Below are 22,247 nucleotides of genomic sequence, written 5' to 3'. Positions count from 1 at the left end.
ATTTTAGAAACTTTCTGTGAAGTTTATTGGTAGCAATGCAAATCAATTGTAAGTAAAAACAAATTGAACAAATAAATAAATAAATTCTTAACTACTATTAATTGCCCATAACATATCTGGTAGATACAGTTTAAAAGTCAATATATTCTTTGTACACTAATTGTAAAAAAATACACTGTTGAGTCAATTTCTAATAACACTTGACAGTACAAATATAAGTTACAACACATGCAACAAAAGTCTATAGAACAAAGATAATTATTAAATTCTCTATTTAATCTGTAATATTTTATTTCCTATAAAAAATTTCAAACAGCCCATGTGTCTATATTATACACAAATACCCATGTCCCGAGGTCTTTCCCATCATACGTGCAATCCTTCTTCATTGCTCAAAATCTTAATTTTTATTCTTGGTTGGATTTTTCTTCCTTGGCAATTCTTTTTGTTACTCCACTGAAATATTTCTCACGGAAGGAATTATGGCCTTGGTAGAGTAGAAAATGATCATTTAGCAGATGTGCATACTGGTCCTGGTTCTAATTGGTAGGAAAACAAAATATAAAGATGTTTAAGTTACTTCTTTTGTTAGCCTGAAATCAAAATAGCCGTTTTCTCTAAGAAAGTCACATTCTGATATACATTTGATCTTCATTATTACCTGAATTGCAAATATATAACTATTTTATATGTGTATCATACTTGGATGTTCAAAGTGTCTTCATTTGCTTCATCTCACTAAATCCTTACAATAATACTATGCATAGCTAACTATTCAGATATATTTATAAGATATCTCTTTGTTGCTTTGTATGTCCCTCCTCTACGGTATAACCCCTGTTTTCACTGTATTTGATGTTGGTATAATTTGTGGAGGGGAAGGGAAAAAACAACTTGTTTAAATAGGGATACAGGTGGACCCATTGCAACAATGAGATGTACAAGACATTATGTCGAAAAATGAACTTTACAACTTTGGCTGGGGTGGTAGAGGGAGGGAGGGAAGGGATGGTAGGGAAACAAAGGAGGAGGCAACAATGCTTGGTAAGAAATATACTCCTTACCTTGCTCAAGTAATTGTAACTCCTCTGTACAGTATTTTCACTATATATATGTGTGTATATATATATATATTCATATATATATACACATATATATATATAGTGAAAATAAAACTATTCAGAAAGGACAAAGAGAATTGTTCCTGGTAACACAGTCAGAACTGTAACAACTTCACTGTACACCAAATTTATCTGAGACTAAAGATGTGAATGATCAAACCAAGAAGCTTCTATCTAGTCAAGGTAAAGGTAATATACAAAACTTAGGTCATTTGTTTGATATCATATATTGTCATATAACCACGTACAACTTTTCAGGGCTATATCCATCTTCTGTTAATGTAATAGAGGATTTCCAAACCAGTAGAAGACAGAGACTAAAGAAGAGACAGATATGCTTTCAGACTTTCAGACCAACACTGGCTGGTGCTCAGATTCACTCTCAATGGACTCGGAATAAGTCAGTCTTGGTTAGAATGTTAAAAATAGTTTGGCTTAGAAAACTGAGGGAAGAAAACATGAGTGGCAAGACACACTGAGATATCAGCTTCTCATCCAAGTTCAAAATCCATTTCAAACTGAAAAAAAATCTGATTAGAAATAAAATCTTATTTTTTGATGTTTGTGTAAATTCATATTCAGTTATACACGGATTAATGTGATTCTGAAGAAAGACAAAGACTCCTGGGAAGTATGATGCCTAGTTTTTTAATCCTAATTTCAGTATCAAAATGGTAGACAAAAACAATAAAATAATCTTATATATTTCTTTATTCCTATGTAAAATGGGTATCTTCATTCTTCCCTTAACCTTAATCAAATCCTATGCTTAGATCAAACAATGTTGACTCAATTGTTCATCAAGAAATTATTTTTGTAGCACTTATTTTTTAATTATATATAAAACACTTATTAAAAATAACTGCTGGAGATCTAGCTTAATAGTGGAGTATTGGTCTAGCTGTACAAGTCCCAGGGTTAGATACTTTGTAAAATCAAAATCAAAGCAAAACCAAGTAAAACATAATTTGGGCTGGAGAGGTGGCTGAGCACTGGCTTAGCATGTGTGAGGCCCAGTTTTGATCTCTAGCAATGCAACAAATAGGTAAATAGATAGAAACAAATACCTGGATTTCTTGATATATCAAAAATAAACAGGTGGGTACTTAAACTCTATGGCACTAATTATGCTACAGTTCCAATTAAGCACATGAAATCATGCCAAATGACTGCTGTTAGGCTACATAAAGTAGAAATCCAATGAATGACTACTAAATGAAAAGTAATTTACATCTGCTAGGTATTTATCATGGGTCTCAAAGCATACTAAACACTTTATACATAATATGTAATAAAACTATTACCTCTAAATTATATGCACACTCTCATCACTATTTTGCCTATGAAGAATTATTTACAAGTACAGGCCTACACTACAAAGCTGGAAGAAGCAGAGCTAGGGTTTGGACACAAATCTGTTTAATGACATATTAATAAGAGAGGTGTTTCCCAACTTAGGAAGCAGCAATAGCTCTGGAAATAAACAGGTAATAAAGCACCAGCAAAAACAAAAAGAACAAGGAATATAAATATCATGTTAGAGAAGGAGTAAATAGCAGTCCTGACATCAAAAATAAATAAGTAAAACATTTAAGACCTATGCAAATGGTTAACAAAAAAAATCGTTATCTATCACATTCTTTCACTGAATAGCTTAAGACCTCTCAGCTCCCTCAGAATACAGTCCAGGCAAAATAAGCTGTGCATTCTGCTCAGTAGCACAGACACAGTGGCAAAGTCATACATATTACTGATGACTTGGAACAGTGTGACCCGAGAGAATCTCATTTTCTTCTCTCTGGAAGAAAATGCATATGAAGTGTGTTTGGGCTCTGTAATGAAATGTTTCCTTCTACAAGACCAATTGTTCCCTGATTGTGAAACAGTACATTCATAACAGAAACTCCTAGAAAATCCCAAAGCTCCAAATCCCTTGTGTAGCCAAGGAACTGGTTGGAACCGTTCTACCACCTACAGTTAAGTGATGCTTCAGGATAAACCAGATACGCCAGAGACTTCAGCTACTCTGTTCAACTAGGTGGAAAGGTTCCAGTTCATAAAATGGTCCTCAGGAAACATTTGGTGTGTCTTTGATCACATTCATGCTCTCAAACATGTAAATATATAGCTACAAACAACACACATTTAAAATGCATATGAACTGAGTGCTACATGTAGTACTCAGAATTTATGTTATCAGAATGCTAAAGAAAATGGCAAATTCAATTTTCTTTTCTTTGGCTCTCTCTTCCTATCTTCGGTTCACTTCCACAAGACTAACACTTAGGATGATGATGGTAAACTCTACAGATGCTTCATCACCTTTCATCACTCTTCTCTAGCCACATTCCCTCTCCCTCTCCACCAGAAATATCTGTAGTTTTAAAATTCTGTATCTCAAAGGCCAAAAGTGTTTACTTAAAAAAGAACAGCATAGTCAAGCAATATAGTGTTTCATCCTCCTTTCACTCAAGCATGCCTGGAGTTTCTGAATTTGCTTTCTCTAATATTTCTGAGTCTGTCTACCACTATCAATTCTAGTTTTATTTATATATCATAAACCCTGAGTTTCACACATTTTTAGTAAACAAGAAATGCTTGATTTAAAATAAAGCCAAACAAGAAGTAGAACATGTCAAAAGAGAAAACTATGGAGGTGAAAGATTAAAAACTGGTATACCTTTCCTAAATTTCAGGACTATAGTAGTAATAAAGGAGACAAGAAAAAAATGTTGATTGATTATACTATTGCCTATCATCCTTCTTTAACCAGAAATTAAGTTTCTATAGGAAAATCTGTCCTAGCTACAAATTACTACATAATGGATAGAATAGCATTTCATCATTGAAAAACTATATATTACAAGAATATATACAAGTTTTAATCCAAGCACTTGTAGCTAATGCTGATAATCTTATTCAGGTGGCTGAGATCTGAGGATCACAGTTCTAAGCCAAACTGGGAAGGAAAGTCCATGAGACTCTTACCTCCAATTAACCACCAAAAAGCCAGAAGTAGAGCTGTGATCCAAGTGGTAGAGCACTAGCCTTGAGCAAAAAAATCTCAGACATAGTGCTCAAGCTCTGAGTTCAAGCAAGCCCCAGGACTAGTACAAAAAATTACACACACACGTATACAGAAAATGTATTCATATATAGAAGTATATACATTTACATGTATGTGTATATGCACACACGTTGATTCAAAAGAGGAATATATTTGCTTTCAACTATGTGATTCACATAAGTTAATTATTTAATTTAAGCATCTTTCATAGCACATTATCTAAATTTTGCAGATGGAGAAACAAAGGTTCAAAGAGTTTAAATTATCTGCCGCAAGTCACACATCTAGTGTGCAGCACTGTCAGAACTGTGGCCTAAATCAGACTTCAAAAGCTCATGCTTTTTTCATTATCTTTCTCTCATTTTTTAAAGCACAAATGACATTAAACAGTGGCTAAAGAGTTAATATTCCATACGGAAGATTAGTGGGTCCTTCAAAATAGAGTTTGACATTTAGAGGACATTGCTCACTGAACAGTAACATTATGGAAGAACATATTTCAGATCTAAACCTCTAGACAGAACCTCTTAACCACTGTTCCACCCAACCAATTTCCTGTCCTATCAGTACTGCTAATTCTAAACATAAACCACTTTAGGAATTCTAACACACCCGCCAAAGAATCCAAAGGAAGCTTCACAAATCAATAGTTCACTTTTACGTGCACACCACCCTCTGCTGGCTGAAGCAAAGCAGACCACTGTCATGTGTCACAACAGTCAGAGCACTGTCTCCTTAGCTGTTTTTCAGACCCACCTGTTGTAACCATCTTGAATCACACAACCCCCACATAACCAGGACAGCTTTTTTCTCAGGCACCATCAGCATTTATTCATGCCACTTAAGTTCTAAAGAATGATGCACAAATAAACAAATATATTCACCTTGGTGATTCTAAAGGGTATATCACTCATCTGTGTCCAACTTCTAGAATAAGACAAGTACATAAACTTGCCTATATTCAAGTTAATCACACATGCATACACACTTTAAATTTTTTTTTGAGACAAGATCTCTCTCTATAGCACAAACTGGCCTTGAATTCATATAATGTCTTTTTGCCACTTGTGCCTAAGTGCTGGGATTACAGGTATGCACCACCTTACCTCAATAGTCCTTACTTTTTATAATTGTATTTAAAAATGCAGCACCAAAAAGAATGAAAAGGAAAGTACTTCAGCCATTTGTAATTTCATAAGCTTTAAAGGGGAATAAATCCTCAAGAAAAGAAAGAAAAATGTATGCTTGTAGTAACACTGAAACTGACATTTTAGTGGCACTAATGACACTGAACTGTACAATGAGAAGTGCTTCTCAAACTACATAGGGTAAATTACTCAGACTATAAAGGAATTAACAATTCACTGAACAATCCATGTAGGGAAAACTATCTCCTCTATTACTGACTTCTCTCAGAAACATGCCACCACCACCTCCCTGTTAAATAAGGGGAAATGATAGGATTTCCACAGTATGTTACGTAGTTGCTTTTTTGTTGTTTGATCCTTATGGGAAATGAGGCCTAGGGAACCACAGGACTGACATGGTTTTATGAAATGGGTGCTGCTGGTGGCTCATGTCTGTAATTCTAACCACTCAGAAGGCTAAAATCCAAACATCAAGGATCAAAACCAGCCTGAACAGATAAATCCAAAAGACACTTATTTCCAACTAAACAGAAAAAAAAAAAGGCCAGAAGTGGAGGTAAAGCTCAAGTGGTAGATTACTACCCTAGAGCAAAAAAGCCAAGCAAAGGCATGAACGCTCTGAGTTCAAACCCCAGGACTAGCATCAAACATAATAATAATGGGCCAGGTACTAGTGACTCATGACTATAATCCTAGCTACTCAGGAGGCTGAGATCTGAGGATCACAGTTCAAAGCCAGTTTGGTCAGGAAAGTCAGTGAGTTTTTTTCCTCTAGTTAACCACCAAAATGCCAAAACTGGAGCTGTGGCTTAAGTAACAGAATGCTAACATTGAGCAACAAAGCTCAAGGACAGCTCCCAGGGACAGGCCCTGAATTTAAGCCCCAGGATCATCAAAAATAATAATAATAATTACCATTATTATTATTATAAATGGTTTTGTGTACAACTCCTTAAGGTGTAATATTAGGGTAATAACAAAATTTCATGTATTTCAAATTTCTGGCTAGTAATAATTATCTCATCTAATTATTCCTCCAATAGATAGTTTAAATACTGTTGACTACGGTTGCTTTTATTATAGAAGGCCCCAAAACAATAGCTGCACAATTATTATTCACTTCTTAGATATTTACTGGTAAGCACGAGTCAAGGGGGGTGAGCTCACAGAACTTGTTTACTGGTGGGAAATACAAAACACTATATATCAAAACACAACCAGCCCAACCACGCTTACTGCAGTACTATTCACCAGAGCCAAAGTATGAAATCAACACAGATGCCCCTCAACAGACAAATGGATTAAAAAATGTGGTATATATAATGGACTCGTGTATTAGAAAAAATGACATTGTACCATTTGTAAAGAAATGGAAAGACTTGGATAAAAGCTTGTTAAGTGAAGTTAAGTCAGGTCCACAGAGACAAAGATCCATGTTTTCCCTTGTATGTGGAAGCTAGATTTAATTTATGAAACTGCTATGTAAGGTCCTTCAACACTGGGCATCCCTTTAGTTTCCCAAGTCATCTCCAGCTGTTCATCTCCCAGATGATCAGGATTCTAGTAATGCTGAAATATCCAGTGTTCCCCATATGTACCACAACCCTTTTCTTTCTCTGTACCATGCTTAATAACTTCCCTATCAAATAACCCACCTCTTTTGCCTCAAGTACCAAGAGCTTTCTCATATTCATGCAACAAATCACTACAAAACCCTACACATTGTGATGGAATGTTCTGGGTGATCTATGAAGGAATGGTCTGAGTATTTCTCTTGATGTACAAGTTCTCTAATGGCAAGAACCAAGCCTTGTCCGTTTAGTCTCAAAAGTTAATAAAAAATGGTCTCAAATATGTAAGTGGAGAAAGCCATGGCTTTTCCCTTGCGTAACATGAAACCTAGTCAAGGAACGAGAAATGTACAAAAATGGGAAAAATATATAGCTATAGTGTTGTTAAAATGACTTCTTTTTTCTTCTCACTTCTCAGAGCATCTTTTCTCATTTCATCCGTCTTTTAAATCTTACAATCCCTGTTTATCCACTCTCAACAAAACTTACAGTAATCAGATACGAACGTTCCCAGCCATCTCCCCATTCCAGCATCCATCCCACTGATCTAATTCTAGAACTTCCTCTGTTACCACTGCGCACCCACATTCTGAATATAGCCGAAAGTCTACCTCATTGTCTTTCACTACCAAGACTTAATTTTGTAGAATCCCTTAGCTAAGTATGAACTTACAAAATTACTGTTCTGTACCAATAAGAGATCTACATTTAACAAAAGAAAACATGGCTTCTGTTTAATTGGAGGACAGGTTTAAGTTGCGTAAGTTGTTCTTTTCTCACTGACAGGTCCTCATAGATTTCGTCTACCTCGCTACCATTAACCTATTTATATTCCATAACCTATTTATATTCCATCTGAGTGGAAATGGCTTCACAAAACTTATTCCATGGTAAGTCACAACCGTAGTGAAAGCACCTCACTGAGTGTGCTCATCTCTCTCGTCATCAAAAAGACTTTAGGATTCATGGAACATATTTAAGCTCTGATACACATACTTAAAGTAGGAGGACAAAGGTAAAAAGACGGAAGAGAAGAACAGCAGGTTGATACTGTTTCTTCTAATCAGAAAGACAGTGAAATAAAAGGTAAATGACAGTGATGAATATAAAGGGCCTCAGTTCAGCTTCAGGATAATAACCCATGTCCTGTGTTTGCTTAAAAATCCTACTCTCCTTATCAAAGCTTCCCACTGTTCTACATCTGTACTGAACAGTAGCTATAGAAACCACTTGTACTGAAGTTATATAACTACAAATACCCTTGGGCTATTTCCAACCCAGGACTGGTAGGTCAAAAGTCTGGCAACCAAACCATCAAGAAAAGGCTATCTCATGATTCTTTTATTTTTTGGTTAATCGTGGGTCTTGAATTCAGGGCCTGGGCACTGCCCTTGAGCTTTTGTGCTCAAGACTAGAGCTCTACCACTTTGAACCATAGCATCACTTCTTACACAATTATTCTTAATGGAACCAAAGTAAGGGTTGAAATCTTCACCAAGTTACTTATATTTTTTTTTGCCCTTTAAAATGTTTTATTACTCTGTAAAATATTAAGTCAATAAAAATATTTGAATGCATATTAAAATTTTGATATCTAGTCTGAAAGTAACAATTTATAATTAAACTTTGACAAAGAGCACTCAGCACACAATTTTGTTCTAAATCTAAAGAGAACATTTTGATATTTATGCTTTTCATGATGATATTGAAGTGTTAGCATTTTCTACATGCTATTTGTTAAAATGGATGGCTTTATAAAAGTCAAAACTCAATCTGAAATATTAAGAGAATAGAGCCATCATAGTAGATAAAACTTTGATAGTTACCTGTTAATTATTGTATCTCTTATTTAATTAAAACTAACCCAAATCTTGCTTACCTTCTTAAGCAGTAAAGGATGAATAAAAGATGAGAACATACATAGGCATATACACTCACACATCTTCTGCTTTCATTTGGAAACTATTCCTTTCATAAGTCACTTTACAAGTTTTCTAAAATGTACTAAAAGAAAAAACAGTATGTAAGGGCTGGGAAGGTGGCTCAATGGTAGAGCGCTTGCCTTGCATGCATGAGGCCCGGGTTAGATTCCCCAGCACCATACACAAAAAGAAAAAAGCCGGAAGTGGTGCTGTGGCTCAAGTGATAGAGCACTAGCCTTGAGCTGAAGAGCAGAGGGACAGCGCCCAGGCCCAGAGTTCAAGCCCCACGACCGGACCCCCAAAAAAACAAAACAAAAAAAATCAATATGTAAATGTATTTTTAAAAGATGCAAAACTATTTTGCTTAGGGAGAAATTTAATAGTGACAATATTATAAATGAAAGTAAAAAATGATTAACACAAAAGTCAGAATAATATATAAACCTTCAGAGTGAGGTATTTGTGATCACAGATGACCACACAATGGGGTTGTTTCTAGGGTACTGCATTACTGTGCAATTTTATCTGGTGGTTGTCACACAGATGTTCACTTTATATTATTCATTTACCTGTGCATTTGCATTTGGGTTGGAATATCAGAAGATCAAGCAATAAGATACAAGTACATGCTTGAATTTGAAAACACTCAAAAAAAAGGCTCAAGTTAGCCAGGCACCAGTGGCTCATGCCTGTAATCCTAGTTACTCAGGAGGCTGAGATATGTGGATGGTGGTTCAAAGCCAGCCTTGGAAGGAAAGTCCTTGCGACTCTTATCTCCAATAAACTACTCAGAAAAAGTTGGAAGTAGAGCAAGTGATAAAGCACTAGCTTTGAGCAAAAGCAGCTCTGGCAAAGGAGGAGGTTAACAATGCTCGATAGGAAATGTATTCATTACCTTCCTCATGTAACTATAAGCCCTCTGTATAGTATCTTTACAATAAAAAATATATATGAAAAAAATTAAAAAATAAAAAAAGAAGAAGCTCTGGGACAGTGCCCAGGCACACAGTTCAAGCCCCAGGACTGGCACCAAAAATAAATGTCAAGTCACATATCTATATGAGAAAAAAGAAAAAAAAGAAAAAAGAAAGAAGTAGAACAGATACTCCAGAAAATTATATTGATTCCACACTAAAATTTCCCATTTCTCTAACCAATCCATTCTTCAGAATTCCGAGTATATTTATATTTTATAACTGTTCTATGCCTAAGAATCTGTTACAATAAGTTTTAAAACTATTTTATTATCAATGCTTAAAAATATAAGTGTTAGAGCTGGAGCCATATTTCTCTCTGCTGTCGATGAACTGCTATTCCCACAAACAATATAGTTACAATGAAAAAGCATCCATCATCTACTACATGACCCAGATACCTTCATTAATGACCCTTTCCTGTAGTTGCAGATTTTCCTTTCTCTTGAGCTACCAGAAACAGTAATATAGTTTGAAAAAAAATCATTTTGTTACAAAAGTACAAAATGAAAAAATGAGGACTCTTCAAGACCTAAACTTAAGAAAAAGTAGCATTAGCAGCAAAAGCAAATTCATTTGGAACTAAGCAGATTTTAAAAATCTGAAAAGTGTACTCAGGCAGCAGCACCACAGTTGCCATCAACTTCCAAGAAATTCTTCCAAATTCCTCAGAAGGAAAAATATATACGAAATACAAGTTTCCTTCTGACTTCTTATTCATTTTTTAATGTTCTTTATTGCTAGGCACCAGAGGCTTACTCCTGTAACCCTAGCTACACAGAAGACAGAGATTCGAAAATCAGTTAGAAGCCAGCCCAGCAGGGAAGTCCATGAGATTCTTATCTCCAATAACCACCAAAAAGCCAGAAATAGGGGTGTGGCTCAAGTGGTGTCATACTAGCCTTGAGCAAAAAAGCTTAGAGAGAACATCTAGGCCTTCAGCAGAAAAGCCCCAGGACTAGCATTAAAACAAACAAACAAAGTTCTCTACAATTCTCACTTGAATGATGTTAATGAGTATTGTAGACCTACACTGGATTTATGTTCAGTTACTATGTTCCCATATAGTATCCTCTTGCCTTATGTTTCTCATCACTAAATAAATTATCATCTATATCCTACCAAAAACATTAGCTTCATAATTCAACCTAATCATTACCTTTTCATAGATCTACTCAAAGAGAAATATAGTCCTTAGGAAATATAGGCAAAAATAAAAAAAATATTTCAGAAGCAAAAGACAGTCAGAAGAAACTATTTTCAAAGCATAGCTAGAATAATGTCTAATGAAAATAGGTGAAAGTATTAAGTCAGTAAAACACAAGTTTATGATAGAAACAATATAATTAAAAAATGTAACCCTATGCTTATAAAGAATAATTTCTCCACTTCAAGTCAACCTTAAATTATTTTATCAGGGTCCATACTCTACCCTCCTCAGTTTTCCCTTTGCATCTTTATTTTTATTTATTCATTTTTGGTGCTAGTCCTGGCAAGTCAGGGCTTGGGCCCAAGCTTCTTTGCTCAAAGCTAGTGATTTACCAAGTGACTTCTCTACTACTAGCTTTTTGGTGCTTAATTGGAGATAAGAGTCTCAGGGACTTTCCTGTCCAGGCTGGCTTCAAACCACGATCTTCAGATCCCAGCCTCCTGGGTAGGTAGGATTACAGGCATGAGCCACTAACACATAACAAGTTCAATATTTTTTTATTTTTTTATTCAAAAACCCTCAATTCTAGAATACTCATACTCATTAATGTATTCATCACCTCCATGATACTAGATACTTTTATTCAAACCAAAATAAAAAAATGAATGAACTTTCATCACCTGCCACTATAAGAGGATTAAAGTCCAGGCTAGCTAGGAAATATGAGACACTATCTGAAAAAATACCTAAAGCAAAAACAGCTGGAGGTGTGGCTTATGTGGTAGAGTGCCTGCCAAGCAAGCTACCATCACATTGATTAGAAAGGACAGGAGAGAGGAAAGAAAGGAGAAGGGAGAAAGGAGAGAAGGAAAAGAGGAGAAAAAACAGTAATGTACTAATTAAGAATATTTACTTTTTACTTACTTATATAATTTTGCAGTGTTAGGGATTGATTAGACCTAGGACTTTGAACATGATACCTAAGCATATTACCTTACCACCAAACTATATCGCCAGACTATAGAATATATAACTTTAAACACTGGCATATTCTGAAGGTAGAATGTTTTGGTAGAGAGAGAAGAGGCAATATGATGAGAAAGAAAAAAGATACTGAGGACTGAGAAAGTAGCTCAGTGGTAGAGTTCTTGCCTAGCACCTAGCCTGAAGCCCTGGGTTTGATTCCTCAGTACTACATAAACAGAAAAAGCTGCAAGTGGTGGTGTGGCTCAAGTGGTAGAGTGTTAGCTTTGAGCAAAAGAAGCTCAGGGACAGTGCCAAAGCCCTGAGCTCAAGCCCCAGGACTGGCAAAAAGAAAAAAAAAGCACTGAATTTGAAGTACAAAGCCGTTTTGCTTTCAACTCTGCTTGCCACTTACTATTTAAATAACTGGGATAGGTAAAGGCCACTTGCTTAACTCAAAAATGGGGGGAAAAGTTTGTAAATAATTAAGACTTCTTGGAGTGTTACTTTTCCTTTATTTAGTTTCCAGAATATATCAGTGGAAACAATGACAAAAATAATCTGGCTTGTCTTGCCACTGTGGACATCCACAATGTGAACACGGTTGTCAGAATTCACTTCTTCACTATTGCAAAAATACATCCAACAATGTGAAGATGAAGAGACTGTATAAAATATCCATATTCTCTAGATATTTTTTTCCTAACTTATGCTTATGTTTTAAAGAGGGGGGACAGAAGATACTTGGTAACAATATATATCATGTAGACTAGTTAACCTAACAAGCAACAAATTAAAAGTGAAAAAAGACAATGTACAAAAGTATAAAAATCTAAAACTAATAGTCTTCCATTGCCACGGTCAGCAATACTGAACAAATCTATGAGTAATCTGTCAGCAGTGTATAAGTGCTGTTTGACAGTGTCATGTCATTACCTGCACTGTAAAGAATTGCAATTCTACATATTTATCTCCCTATAAACAGGGGGGATAAATAAAGTAATCAATTAACAAATAAACATGGTTAATAGGATCAGCCACAGCAAATTTCACAGCAGTTCAAACTACTTAATGTTTCTTACAAAGTAATACCATTTCCAAAAATCACTTGGACAATACACTTTTTCTTATTTTTTTTTAAATCAGTTTTTAAAAGTAAAATAAAAAAAAGAAAACCCAACAAAACCAAGACTACCTTTCCAGGTTAAAAATACCAACAAGGAAAACTATTATTTATCATGCTAATGTAGAATGAAAACTCGCAAAAGCTTATTTTTCCTCAACTTGAAAATCAATTTGCTTACAAAAATATCATATGTTTGAAAGAAAAATACTACACTTTCTTAAAAATTAGAAGCAAATGGGGAATTAGTCCATAATAAATCTTAACCTTTAAAAACATTTCCATTAAAGTAGAAATGACCATCCAGATGTGGCTTATGCCTACAATCCTGGCTACTCAAGAGACTGGGATCTGCAGGATCACAGTTCAAAGGCATTGTTGACAAAAAAAATCTAAGAGACTATGTCTCCAAAATAACTATCAAATGAAACAGGCTGGAGGTATGACTCAAGTGGTAGAACATCAGTTAAGCAAACAAACGCAGCAAAGAGTGGAAGGCACCAAGTTCAAACCTTAGTACCATCAAAAAAAGAAAGCTGATTTAATATTTGCTTTTATTAACTATAACATCATTTCATTGTCTTTGCCTAATTCTTTGGAATACTGCTTATAGAAGCATGCATGTGGCTGGTGGTCAGCAGTGGGTTACATATGTAATGCCAGCACTCAGATGATTCAGGCAAAAAGATCTCAAGTTCAAGGCTAGCCTGAGTTACTCACTGAGTTTCAGGCTAGCCTGAGCTATACATAGATTGCCTCAAAATAAGTTAAAAAATAAAAATTGACAAACTGAAGTATTAATATTTCCATTCTCCACTACAGAAAAAAATAGAAAAATCTAGTTTTGATTCTTCCAGAATTTATTCTAAAAATTACTTGAGCAATTTACCTCAAATTTCATCACCTTCTCCATTGTGATCAAGCGTCTTGATGTGTGACTGGAAAGCTTTTGCTCGCAGTTACTAATGAGTTTCAGACAAGGGTGCCAGGGCACCATCTCTTCAGTGTATCTGGAAAAAGTAGAACTGGGTGTCACCAACATTCTCATGTACAGACACACAGGAGCAGAGGGCTAGCCAGTGATGGATGCACATAATCCATAAATAGCCTACCTATATTTCAAAGGCAAAGTATTTTAATATTCTCGTATTTTAAAAAATGGAATTTTTAACCTTGTAAACCACAAAAATACAAGATTTTACCCTGAAGGATCCCAAAAGAGCAATGGTACATTCTACAAGATTATGCCCCTTTCAATTACATCTTGAAACTTGCATTAAATGTATAAGTACAGAACTAAAGTTATTCACACAACTATTCAATTATAAAACAACCACTAGAGATTATATCCACTGTCCTTTCACATCAACCAGGAAGTATACTGAAGCTGTATGGAGACAGCTGCAGTCTTAACACAAGTACCACATGATGGAGACAAAGATACCTAGAAACAGAAGATTCAGGCTCATCAGTTAAGAACCTGGTGTCTTGGCAGAAGTCATAGGTGACAGACATTAGGGAAATGGCTCTGATGCAGAATGCAGAACAGAAGGGAAGGGGCTCACTCGATATAGGTACCTGTAGAACACTGTTTTAATTTTCCTTTGTAAATCTTTGTCTTTCTGGATGGGCATTTTTTTGTGGGTCATTTTAAAGTTCTGATCCAAAATGAGGAGAATGCTGATGAAAAACCACAGGGAGGCTAACTGTTCTAGGTTTTTGTTTTTGTTTTTATAAGATTTGGGATTGAACCCAGGGCTTTGTGCATGCAAGCCAAGAACTCTACCATTTGAGCTACACTTCCAGCTGAAACTGGCTGTTCTATTGTGTCACCAATGTGTTTACCGCCATTCCTACTGACTTTCCTAGGTCTCTCTGACCTTCAGAAGCTCTTCTTCACTACCTTAGCCACATGCTCAGAACTTTCACCACTCACTTACCAATCAATGTTCATACTACACTTCACTGGATTATCAGTGGAAGGAATTCTCTTGAAGTCTTTCTCTGCCTCCTTCCTTACAGCTTTCCAACAAGCAATAGCCACTTAGGCTTTCCCTCCTCTAATAATTGTGTAATGTACATTACATAGTTAGAAATATATTTCTTATAAAAGTAGTTGACATTTAATTTGGATTTTTTTGTATCATGAATTTGTAACATGAAGGTACATATACTACATCATGATAAATACTAAAATAAAAAACGGAAACAGAGAAGACATAGCTTTGACTTTAAGCTTGGAAAGAGCAAGATCTGTGAATGCTGAAACAATGCTTGTCAACGTTAGAAATGCACCTTGAGCTATGAAAGAGAAACAGTCTCGCTACATGCTGTAGTCCTGACTGGCTTTAAACTTGCAATACTCTGGACTATATATATATATATATATATATACACACACTATATGTATATATATATAATGTATATATTATATTTATTGTGTATAATATATATAATGTATATAATATACATTATAATATATAATGTATATAATATATTTTATATATGTAAAGTACCTTATATATAAGTGCCTTTTAAAGAAAAAAAAAACCTCCTAATGAGTCTGATGTATTTTTATTAAAATATCACTTAAGCAAAAAGATATAAATTCCTTCTACATTGATATCCTTTGCAAAAATAAAAAAATTAAAAGCACAAAATCACTATGTTAAATAACATTATGATATGAATGTGGCCTGTGCTCCTGTTCTTCCTTCCCCCACCCTTCTTTCCTTCCTCACTCACTCCCTTTCTCCCTTTCTTTCTTCTGGTCCTAGGATTTAAACTCAGGGCCTGGACATTGTCTCTGACCTTTTTCACGCAAGGCTAGTCTCTACCACTTGAGCCATAGCTCCACTTCTGGATTTTTGATGGTTAATTGGAGGTCAGAGTCTTGTTGGCTTTCCTGCTTGGGCTGACTTCAAATCATGACCCTCATATCTCAGTCTGAGTAGCTAGAATCATAGGCATGAACAGCCAGCACACAGCTTGGGCCTTCTTTACCTTTTCCTTTTGTACCCCTGGGTGAACATGAACCACAGCATTTGATTAAATAACATATTATCATATTCTAACATATTAGAACATCTTTTTGGTCTGCTCCAGTTTTAAGCATAAAGACACATCATGTGGACTGTCATCACCACTAAGAAACTTGTAATCACTAATGTATTATAATCTCTCTGTATCGACAGAAAATTGATTCTAGGACCCCCCCCCATCCCTGAAAGATACAATAATACAAAGATGAACTAAAATGGTAAGGTGTTTGCACATAACCTATGCACAATCTTCTGGATTCTTTAGACCACCTATAGATTATTTATAATACCTAACACAATGAACATATAACAAATATGGTTGCTATGCTGTACTGTATAAATAGTGGCAAGAAAAAAAATCTCAGATCAGTACATACAACATTCTCAGGCCTAACTATATTTCCAACCCCACAGATAGGGAAGGACTACTCTACAGTAACAAGTCATAACTTAACAATGTTCCTCTAAATTACTATAAAAAAAAATCAAAAAAATCTTAGAATAGTATTTAAAAATTCCTTACTGTCAGGCTGGGAAGTTGGCTCAGTGGTAGAGCGCTTGCCTTGCATGCCTGAGGCCCTGGGTTCGATTCCTCAGTACCACATAAGCAAAAAGAAAAAAGCCGGAAGTGGTGCTGTGGCTCAAGTGGTAGAGTGCTAGCCTTGAGCTGAAGAGCTGAGGGACAGTGCTCAGGCCCAGAGTTCAGGCCCCATGACCGGACCAAAAAAAAAAAAAAAAATTCCTTACTGTGTATTTACTTACAGATCATACCGATGGGGTATTTGCAACCTGTTAGAAGCTATAAATCCATATTATGCCTAGACTAGTATGGTATTATCTTAATTCTCTATTTTTATTACTGCTTCCCTACAGGCTAAGTTACCTACTTAAAACTAACATCAGCCCAAACAGGCAAATCTAGAGATGGATCAGTGATTGCCCAAGGCAGAAGAAATGATGACTGCTAATATCTACAGAGCTTCTTTTGGGGTGATGAAAATATTCCAGAATTAAATAGTGTTGATGGCTGCACAACTTTGTGAATATAATAAAATTCATGGAGAAGGGGAAATTTCAAGGAATATAAATTTTATCCATCTTTTTGCTTATTTGGTATTTGTTTGTGATATCTCACTATCTACTCTAGGATGGCCTGGAACTCCCTATGTATCCCAGGCTGATCTCAAACTCAAAATTCTCCTGCCTCAGCCTCCTGAATACTAGAATTAATGGTATGCACCACTATAATTTGTCTCTTAACTTATTTTTTAAAGCAAAAATAACCATAGAGGCCTCTAGCTTTTCACTAAATCAATACAGGTAGTCACACATTTTCCTTTGAACTTTCATGTAATTACTTCCTAAATGACATTTGTCATTTGAGAAACAGATTCTAGGCTGATTGGAACACTTACTGAAAATGGTTTAAGTAATCACTCCTTCCTATTTCCTAGATAGGAGATGGAAAATGTTTTCTTCACTGATCTGAGACATGATCTGCCTACTATGGGGCATGTTACTAGGCACTCTGGTCATATATTTTAAATTTTCAAATTGGATAATTATGGGGCACAATGTTATGTTTTGATGTATGCAAGTCATTACTTTTACCAATGCTAGCAGTTGTGTTGCCATTAAAGGTCATCTTTCACAAATAAACAGTTTCTAATCAGCTTGAGAGCTATTTGTATGTCATGAAGTCAGGTACCATCGCTCTATGACATAAAACTTGAGCACACAGCTATACACACTCACATCACATGCATGAAACAACTTTTGTCTCTAAGGACAGAACCTAAATGTTCAGAGTTATTTGCAAGGAGACTTACAAAGTCTCTTGAAATGTCTGTAAGAACTACTATAGAGCATGGGGAAAGGACTCATTACCTCTCCTGAGAAGTGGCAGAAAAAGTGCCCAGAGTGATAAGAATTATGCCAGTCCTTGGAAATGATTAGAAATGTACTAGATGAATTAAAAAAGGCTGAGAAACAGAATAAACAAAGTGGGACAATATAAAGGATACCAAGTATTTTGATGGTGGAAAAAAAATCAGACACACTACAAAGTCTAAGCTACAAGAACAGAGAAGTTTATAGGTACTTGTTTCTTCACTGTGATTTAAATATCAATGAGAAAATCCTTTAACAATTATCAGCTCTCACCATTTCTCAACTACAACTGAGCTTTTATCTAACTGTGCTTTTTAAAATGTCCTGAGATTAGATTAACTATAGTGGCACTTGATTCTAATGTGCAATTATTTTTTAACTTGCATCAATTAACAGGATATGAAGCTGTATTAAGGTACAATTTAAATAAAAATTTTTAATTCTTAAGTTAACAAAATCTACTTTTCCAGTACAACCTAAGTAAATCCTACACTATTTAACTAAGAAGCAAGAATACCATTTCAAACTTTTGCAGATGATTTTACCCTTAAATTCTTCTTCATATCATGAAGTTGTTTCATTTTGTTTTTGCTTTGAGACAGGATCTCAAGATGTAACCCTGGACAGGCTTAAACGCAATCACCCTTCCTCAGTTTCCTGAGTGCTGGGATCAAAAGCAAGGACTACCAAACCCAGCCTGACACTGTTAATTTAAAAAGAAAAATTTAGGATGGTATACACTGAAAGTGAGTTAAAGGAAAAAGCAGTGGCCGTTGGTTTGTACCTATTATAGTCAGAAGAGAGAAATATAAGGAAGAAGAGATAGCAAACAAATACTAGTTGTCAAGCAGCATTTGGGGAAAAAAAAATGGTGGGTAGAGAGCTACAATATGATAAATAGAAAAGGTTCTGTAGATATTAAAACATTTTAGAATACATTTTGTCTAGGATAGCAATTGGTGGGGGGTTTTTCATAGAAATGAACATATATGTGCCTTTTTAAAAATATTAGTAAAATCTTGCCTATCATTTCACACGTCAGTTATGAGAGCTATCAAACAAGCTGTTGAATTACATGAACATAGAATAAGAAATAAAGAAACAAATTAGCGAAAGCTGGATAGTTTTTAATTTTATTTTATTTTTTTTTTTTTGGGTCCGGTCATGGGGCCTGAACTCTGGGTCTGGGCTCTGTCCCTCAGCTCTTCAGCTGAAGGCTAGTGCTCTACCACTTGAGCCACAGCGCCACTTCCGGCTTTTTTGTTTTTGCTTATGTGGTGCTGAGGAATCGAACCCAGGGCCTCAGGCATGCAAGGCAAGCGCTTTAACCACTGAGCCCCCTTCCCAGCCCCAGTTTTTAATTTTAGATGAGTCATTTCAGTCTTTGAAATTCATTTTCCTCATTTCCAAAATAAAGGGTTAAAATGAAATTTTCACTGGCAACAAAACTATATTGCCAATGCTGATAAACAAATACATGACTACAGGTAAGCCAGTCATTTCTGAAACAGTTTGTAAAAACAAAAACCACACAGCTTCCAAATGCTGAAGGACCACTCACCACTATAAAAAACACAGACAATATATCACTGTCCTAAAATGCTTTTGAGCAAGTATAAACAGAAAATTCAGGAATTAACTTGAAAAAAATTTCCAAGACAAATTGAAGAAATTATGTTTGAACTTGATGCTATCTTTACATATCTTGTTCAAGCATTTTATCATTCACTGCTGATGTACATACCCATTTATTCCTTAACAGTTGCTGAGTCATAAAACTCAAACCAATGTTTGAACTGAATAGGACTTTCATATACCCATAATTTTTAATTTGGTCTTAGCTTTAAAAAAAAAGATTTACTGCATTCAAGGTAATTACAATCCCTTACATGCAAACAATATGTATGAAAGTTAGCATTAGAAGTAGCTATATACAAAGCCCTCAGCTAAGTTGCTGAAAATTACTTATGTTTGAGATAGGCAGAATAACTACTGAACAACTAGAATATACTAGGCTCTGAGCTAAGATTGGGTACAACAAGGGTTGGCAAACTTTTCATGTGAAGAACCAGAGGGTGAATAGTTTAAATTTTTGTGAAATTTATATATACATATATATATATGTATGTATATATATATTGCTGTTATGTATTCCTCTGTATAATATGCTTTGAACAACCTTTTAAAAATGTAAAAAGTAATCTTAATTCAAGGACTTTACCAAAACAAGTTAAGAACCATACTTGGCTCACAAGCTAAGATCTGACAATCCTTGAAATAAACATAAATGATATAAAGACCTTTGATAAAAAGGTCAAAACAATTGAGTCAATAAGAGGAAGGAGACTTTTTTTAACATATATGTAAGTAAACAAATGTTATCAATATATATTAAGTACAAAAATAACAATAAAATTAGAGATAAAAATCAGGATGAAATTGAAGGAAAAATTAAGATCACGTACTCTGGTGTATACACTGGTAACCAATAGACTAGTCTTCCCCCTAATACAAGGGTCTCAGCGGCAAAGTTCAATAGGTCAAAAAACATATCACTCAGGTGATAACTCAAGGAAACAGGAACGTGGCTTTCTGGACTAATAGAGAAGACAACATTTCAAAATCAGTGAAAATTTTAAGACTGCTTAAGTCAATTAAAAATAAGAAATATGGTCCTCAAAGTAGATTCTTGTCATACTTTCATTTCTCTTACCACTTTTCCATCCCCTTTGGTATTTCTTTCTGTGAACCTGTTCTTCTTGTAGATTCTCGGATACCATATGGAGCTAGACAGAAAACACAATACAGACAGATGAAAGTAACCAAATTTCTAATGAGGGGGCAGATAAACATCATGTATCTCCATATGTGACACCCAGAAGACACAATACCATCCATCTCTACATGACTTCAACTAAGGATACATAACATAAAATGTCGCATAAGCAGGAACTGTATTCTTCAAAAATGTCAATGTCCTAAAAGATAAATTAAGTTTGTGGATGTATTTTAAGGGAGGCCCAAAAGAGGGCCTGGGAAGGTGGCTCAGGTAGGGTGCTTGCCTTGCATGCCTGAGGCCCTCAATGTGATTCCTCAGTACCACATAAGCAGAAAAAGTCTGAAGTGGGGTTGAGGCTCAAGTGGTAGAGAGCTAGTCTACAGCTGAAGAGCTGAGGGACAGAGCCCAGGCCCAGAGTTCAGGCGCCACAACCAACAACAACAACAACAAAAAAAACAGTAAGGCCCAAAAGATATTATTACTAAATATAGGACCTGACTCTGGAGTGGATTTTTGTACTGAATTAAAAAAAAATAATATAGACTATGAAAAGTAATCTAACAAAACTAGATGACAAACTGCAGATTAAAATATTATATTCACTTACTGAATTAGTAACTGCACTTTGGCTCTCTAAAATGTTATTCCTGTTCTTAAGAAATACACACTAAAATTATAGGGGTAAAGTACTACAATGTGCCTAACTCACTCTCAATAGAGGGCTGAAATAAAAGGTTTTAACTTTGCCATTATTTAGAGATTTAGTGTCAAATTCTATAGAAAAGGCGGGTCTATTCTTACAGACCACTGCAAAAGCCCAAGACCTCATAAAGCATGGAAAAGTAAGTTGTCATGTACTTTTCTGAAGCTTACTGGGTTTACAAGCTCAGTGGTTCACAAAACTCCAAATTTTTTCAAGTCTTTAACAGAGATGCCAGTGAAAATAGGCACTACAAAACCACAAAAGCTCCAGCACTGTTCTTTCTGTTAAGGATCGTGTTTGCTATTCGGGGTTTTTTTTATTGTTCCATATGAATTTTTGGATTGCCTCTTCTATTTCCTTCAAGAATGAGGTTGGAATATTGATAAGTATCACACTGAATTTGTAGATAGCCTGGAGAAGTATTGCCATTTTCATGATGTTGATCCTTCCAATACAAAAGCATGGGAGGTTTTGCCACTTTCTAAGCTCTGTTTTGATTTCCTTTTTCAGGTTTTTAAAGTTTTCATCATAGAAGTCCTTCACTTTTTTGGTTAAGTTAATTCCTAGGTATTTTATTGTTTGTGAGGCTATTACAAATGGAGCTGCTTTCCTGATTTCAGCCACACTTTTCTCATTGTTGGCATACAGAAAAGCCATTTATTTTTGAGGGTTAATTTTATATCCTGCTACTTTGCCAAAGTTTTGAATCACCTTGAAAGTAGTATGGAGGTTCCTCAAAAGACTCCACATAAAGCTCCCCTATGATCCAGCAATCCCACTTGTGGGCATTCACCC

General features: G+C 35.3%; 1 protein-coding gene across 3 annotated transcripts in view; it reads right to left on the bottom strand.

The window, feature by feature from the left end:
• Positions 1-257: 257 nt before the first annotated feature.
• The window catches only part of Trmt11 (tRNA methyltransferase 11 homolog (S. cerevisiae)), a 41,415-nt gene continuing 19,425 nt past the window's right edge, over positions 258-22,247 (bottom strand). For 2 of the 3 annotated variants that reach the window (XM_013026859.1, XM_013026860.1), the window contains 4 exons: positions 20,684-20,756; positions 20,436-20,567; positions 13,929-14,049; positions 258-539 (listed from right to left, as the gene is read on the bottom strand). In XM_013026859.1, the coding sequence (XP_012882313.1) occupies positions 408-539; positions 13,929-14,049; positions 20,436-20,567; positions 20,684-20,756 (458 nt within the window). In that variant the 3' untranslated portion in view covers positions 258-407. The remainder of the gene's footprint in view (positions 540-13,928; positions 14,050-20,435; positions 20,568-20,683; positions 20,757-22,247) is intronic. The other variant, XM_013026861.1, reaches the window with a different exon arrangement.

This window comes from Dipodomys ordii, unplaced genomic scaffold (genome assembly GCF_000151885.1).
Source record: "Dipodomys ordii isolate 6190 unplaced genomic scaffold, Dord_2.0 Scaffold97, whole genome shotgun sequence".
Taxonomy (NCBI): domain Eukaryota; kingdom Metazoa; phylum Chordata; class Mammalia; order Rodentia; family Heteromyidae; genus Dipodomys; species Dipodomys ordii.
Note: the sequence above shows the minus strand (reverse complement) of the source record. Positions and strands in the feature narration are given on the sequence as shown.